This window comes from Uloborus diversus, chromosome 3, assembly GCF_026930045.1.
Source record: "Uloborus diversus isolate 005 chromosome 3, Udiv.v.3.1, whole genome shotgun sequence".
Taxonomy (NCBI): Eukaryota; Metazoa; Arthropoda; class Arachnida; order Araneae; family Uloboridae; genus Uloborus; species Uloborus diversus.
Window position 1 is genome coordinate 213,788,083 of NC_072733.1, and position 6,000 is coordinate 213,794,082.

Sequence of the window (6,000 nt, forward strand, 5' to 3'; positions counted from 1 at the left end):
ATCTTTTAAACTTGGGAGATTTAAGTTGAACTTTGTGTTTTCTTTCAGAAAAACATACCAATTTACATTAGCCAATACTTTTCGCGCTAAGAGTGAATACCACGGCTTAGACAATTATTTTGTGTTCTCTTACATCCACACTAACCAGAAGGGTACAAATACCTATGATTGATGTTACCATTTTTGTTAGATCTCTACAAAGGGGGGAAAATGCTATAGAATGGTCCTTCTTTTTTTTTTAAATGGATTTTCCCACGTGCAAAGTAAGTGCAACTACTTGTGAACATTGCATCAATCGGCAAACTGAAGTTCCTCTTTTCTCCATGGTGTTTTTTTTTTTTTTTTGACTAGGAATTTTCCTTCTTTCATACCGTCGAGGGAATTTCTTTTGGAAAAAAATAGGCAGAACTCTAGAAATTTTGAGTTACTCAAATGCAAGGATTACTTCCAGTGTTTCTATAAGTTTCAAGAATCACATCAGTCATTGTAACAATGAAATTAGATCACTTTATAAAAAAAAAAAAAAAAATTGTTCTAAAACTGTTTTGTTAAAATATCTTTTTTGGGTGATGTTTTTTTTTGGGGGGGGGGGAGTGTTTGTAAAAAATAATACAAGAAACAAATAGTGCAAAGCGCAATAAAACTGGAAAACCGTTTTTTTTTTCGAAAATTATACTTGCAAGTGTGCTGCATGTAGTTACAGTAAACTTCTAGTTATCCACGGAATAAAATGACACTGTAACCGTGGATAGACTGCAAAATAGATAAAAATTGATCCTAATGACTGCAATAGCTTTAAAAAAATCAGTAATGCCTACAAACATTCAAATTTTAGCTGAAAACGTTAATATTGAAAGTAAAAAATTTGCAAAAGCTTTGAAAAAAGTTTTCTCTTCATTGCAATTGGGTTACATACATATGCGAGAAAATCGTGCTAACAGACTAACTGAAACAGATTAAGCTAGGTAACACAAAACATATAGGAGAGGAGAATTTTTCCTAGCAAAACTGGTGTGGTCACTCATTTATACGCCTAAATAATGTAGATCTAAAAATCAGGTTTGAACAAGTAGTGTAGATTTAAAAATCAATACTTAATGAGATCTATAAATCATGGTTTATTGACTTTGGAAGGTTACAAGGGAGAAGGAAGAAATCAAAAGGGATGCCTAAAAATATTATGTTTACTTGTCAAGTTAAAATGGGTGCATTTATCTACACTTAGTTTAAGCATCGCCAAATTTTTTTTTTCCCCTTTAAAGTGTGAATGTTTGGGGATAATCGGGAGTTTACTATAGATGAATGAATAAGACTTGATTAACATATTTATTATCAAAACAGCATTATCGTTTTACACATTGAAATGTTCCCTAGCTGACAACTATGTATTAGAAACTTGGTAAAAGTTTAATCTATTATTTTTACTTAGTCTTACTGATTCAGTAATTCAGTATGAGGGCATTTGTCTGAAAGGAGCATTTTTTAGCTATTGATTTCAAAAAATTATAATAAAACACATAAAACTTCCTTGGAGGTGGGAAATGGTGAGCTTAAGGGGAAAACAAGTTTTTTTATTAATATTTCAATTTTTCTCGGATCTCATTTGTTTTCCCTTATGTAAATTTTCTTTCTTCAGTTATTGTTTATGCACAGAAAGCTATGTCGGGACAAATTTTGAAATCAATGCCAATAAACTGATATTTATGTAGTGTCTGAAGAAAAAAAATCAAATGCTCTATATATATACTAATGTGAAGATTTTTTAGGCAGGAAGGTATTCCAGAAGTTCAAGAAAGTTACAGTATGAGCTATCAAACATCTACTTCTACTAATGGACATGGAGATGAAGATGCATCTTCAAATAATTCACAATCTTCTGTGCCTGTGGATAATGCTTCTTTAATCAGCAGAAGTACAGCTCAGACTAAAACTCAGGAAGTAAGCAGCATTCTATTTTCCACCATGCAAAATTTTTATTTAAAATTTCAAGAGTGCAAATATGCTTTTAAAACTGTTTAATATTGGTGCATCAGTGCTTGAGGTTTCAACCTCATCACACATCTTGTAAATATTTTAATTAAGTATTTTGAAATTTATTAGTTATTATTACCAAAACTAATTTAAATTGAACTATCATATATTTCAATAAATATTTTATTTTGTTCATTTTATTTTTGTTATTATGAATTAGTTACAATAATTTGTATATTTATCTAGTGTCCAATTAAATACCACAAGTGTTTGAACCAAAAAAAGTGGACCAATTATGTGCTAAGAAATGATGCGAGAAATTGTTTTGGTGTTTTTTAATTCAAACGATTATGTGTAACTTTGTTCCAAAACATTATTTAAATTTAAGTTTTAGAGGACTAATGTTAGAACTGCAAAATATGTACTTTTAAAGAAATTCTAGGGGTAGTGTTTTGAGATATTCAAGGTTAAAAGTCACAGTGATTCTTAAACCTGTCAACTTTAGAATGGTTTTTGAATTTTTATTCTTCTTTAATTAGGATAGAAGTTACAGTCATTTGCATGTCTAAACTTTCCGTTTATTTCACACATTTTAAGCTTTTAACTGCCCTGTATTTTGTAAAATTTTTGAAGAAGAATTTTAAAAATCGGCAGGATTGGCAGTCTTGTCATGTGTCCTTTGCACAAATTTCATTGAAATCGGAAATGGTGAGGTCAAGAAGGTGACTGACCTGACATATGGAATTTCCACGATGTTAAACATGTGAACATTCCTGATTTTTTTGTAGTACCTTGCCATTGCGATCCCGGTCTAAGTTTTGGTGTAGTGGAAGAAAAGTGTTAGAGCTATAAAATAATTTCTTTTGATGAAATTCTAAGGGAAATTCCATTTTGAGATATTCAAGGTGAAAAGTCACAATGAATGGCCTTGAAACTTAAACCTGTCATGAAAAAGTCGTGTTTTATATCAATAGAGAGCTCTGTTCTTTAGCTTTACAGTAGTTTTTGAATTTTTATTTTACTACAATTTTTGACTTTTGGTTTTTTTTTTTTTTTTTTTTTTTGTACTTTTTCAGTTTTTTTAACAGCCCTGTACTTTGTAAAAAATTAAGTAGACCTCTAAAAATTGGCTGGATTACTTATCTTGTCATATGTGTCCCTCACACCAAATGTCGTTAAAATTGAAAATGGTGAGGTCAAAAACTTTTTTTTTCTTGATTGATTTGATGTGGAATTGCCCAGCCTTCCAAGTTTTGCAGACAAGGTTTAGCCTCAATTGTTAGGAATGCTTTTTAAAAAACTTTTAGTTATTTACTTTTTTTTTTTAATTAAATCAAACTATATTTTATGTTGATTTAAACTATTTATGAATTATGATAATTTTGTTTCAAGAAATGTTTGCCTATCTTATGATGATCTTTTTAGTTAAAAGAAAAATATTTATAAAATATTTTCTTTTCTTAAAGCACAAAACTATCACAAAAGTCATTAAAACAAGAGAAGTTGTTCACCACATGACACCACCTCACCCGAACGCCCCAACTAGTGACTTTTTGCCATATCCTACAAATGTTCCTCATGACAGAGAGTATACTTATGACCCAGGTAAGTTTCTGCATTGTATATTTATGTTTTGTTGTGTTAAAAATTTTGCCTTTCAGATCTGATCATGAAGTTTCATGTTAACCCTCTTGGCAGTAAATCTTAACAGTGAATGGACTCCCACCAGCAAAAAGGGTTAAGATAATTTATCGACTTTTTTTATGCGGTCATAACTTTAAAATGTTTGCTGCTTTGTTGGATATCTCTATTTTTAGATTAATAAATTATTTCTTAATACTTTATTTAAAATTGCGGCTTTAGATACAAAACATTTTATTTACATATGTTTGAAAGTCTGATCACCATTGGCAGTGTGGCTGGGGTGGTTCGAAAAAATCTATTTCTTTATTTTGGAATCACGTTACCTCTTAAAAGTTGTAACTTGATATCCTCAGTTGGGGAAAAGTAATGAAAAAATTCTAAGTTGACGTCTTCAGTTCGCGCATAAGACTGAAATTTTGTAAAAATATGCTAAAAATAAAATTTTTCAAAAAATAATAAAATTAATTTTTTATATTTTTATAATGCAACAGCCATAAATTTTCATTATATACCATAGTTTGAACCTAAAAAAAATATTTTATAGTATTTACGTAAGATCTTTCGTTTTCGAACACGTCTTTGAATTGGACTAAAATCTCCTACCCAATCTGAGGCACATTCACGAGCTAAAGATCTTATGTAATAGCAATAGAATATTTTTTTGGTTCAAACTACGCTATATACTGACAATTTATGGCTGTTGCATTGTAAAAAAATACAAAAAAGTTAATATTATTATTTTCTAAATTTTAATTTTTAACATTTTTTAAAACTTTTAGCCTTATCCGTGAACTGAAGATGTCAACTTAGATTTTTTTCATTATTTTTCACCAATTGAGGATACCAAACTACAACTTTTGAGAGGTAACGCAATTCAGAAATAAAGATCTATTTTTTCTAACCACTGTAGAAAATATGTCATACTAAAGCTGCAAGCATTATTTGTTGGTTACCGTGCTGTCCTAAGGAATTCAACTGCTTAGTTTTGTTTTTAAAAAAATCTCTTACACAATTTTTGTAGCTAAATTCATTCATGCATCAATCTTCCTGTTTTTCATTCTTCCATAATGGCTGCTATATTAATGACAACATCAAGTATTTTTAGCAGTAGCTATTAGTTGAATATATATATCATTCTTTAATTAATGCAGTTTTATTTAATTTCTCAAAAAAGCTCTTAAAAAAAATACAAAGTTGTAAAAGTTGCATTATATTTTATAGAAATCTAAATAAAAAATAAATTTGAAATCATTGATTTTATTCATAGTCATTTAGCTTTAGGGCCAATTTCGCAAGTGTCTACTTATAATAAGTATATCTAAATTAGGGGGTCACAAAAAATTGATTTTCGAATTTCTTTTGCGGCACCCCCCTTAAATATGCCAATGAACTAGAAAACATGATTTGCAAAGTTTCAGCTTAATCCGATAATATTAACACATGCCACAAAAAGGCTAAAAATATGAAAAACAGCAATTTTTAGCAAAAAGTTGTAGTTTTTCCTCTTTAAAACCGAAACTTTTCATTTTAGTAACTTCGTTTTGGTCTTATTTTAAAGAGAATTTTATTCTCGTGAAGAGATATCTATTTTTTTTGAACAAAATTTGCAGAATGGAACTTGGCATTTTTCAGGTCAGGTATGGAAGATATCATCGATAAGGAATTTTCATGCAAAGACCTAAAAGCATTTCAATATTCAATTACATTTATTTGCTCTTTGTTGATTTTAATTTATCCATTAAAAAGGCTTCATTTGGAGGTATTTTAAAAATTAAATGCAACATATTGCAGATTTAAAATAAAGGAACTAAGCAGTTCAGAACAGAAAGCAGAGAGTTAAAATTCCAAAAAGAGAAAAAAAAATGTAATGCATTTTATTACTTACACTGTTAAATTATACATCGTTATGATATTGCTTTTCATTGACAAGTTAAAGTGGTAATGACTTCGATAATATAGATATTGATGAATGTAGAAATATGTGGCTGCATTCAGACATAACTTGTAGTAGAAAATGTCGAAAGTAAAAAATTAGTTTTACATTTTTTTAGCTGTGCCGTTACTGTTTACCATCTTTCTAGCTTTAATATAATATTGGTTTTCACACTATTCATCAAGATCAGTATTTAAAAACTTTGTATCAATTTCTAATTTCTTTAAAAATTGAATCTCTTAAAAAGTTTGAGGAGAAATGAAAAAATCTACTTCTTTGTCCAATAAACTAATTTCCTTTCAGATTGAGCTGTGCTTTTGTATCCCTATCATCTTCATTATCTCCTACTTCAGATTTGTATTTTGCAGAAAAAAAACTAGCGTAAAATAACAAAATATGCATGAAGTTTTGCATTTCGTTTATTAAAATAAATTACTTGTGCTATTTTTTGC

General features: G+C 29.1%; 1 protein-coding gene across 2 annotated transcripts in view; it reads left to right on the forward strand.

The window, feature by feature from the left end:
• LOC129219425 (catenin delta-2-like) overlaps window positions 1-6,000 on the forward strand; it is a 120,341-nt gene that overhangs the window by 39,360 nt on the left and 74,981 nt on the right. For both annotated transcript variants that reach the window (XM_054853823.1, XM_054853824.1), the window contains exons 4-5: window positions 1,767-1,938; window positions 3,438-3,576. In XM_054853823.1, coding sequence (XP_054709798.1) covers window positions 1,767-1,938; window positions 3,438-3,576 — 311 coding nt within the window. The remainder of the gene's footprint in view (window positions 1-1,766; window positions 1,939-3,437; window positions 3,577-6,000) is intronic.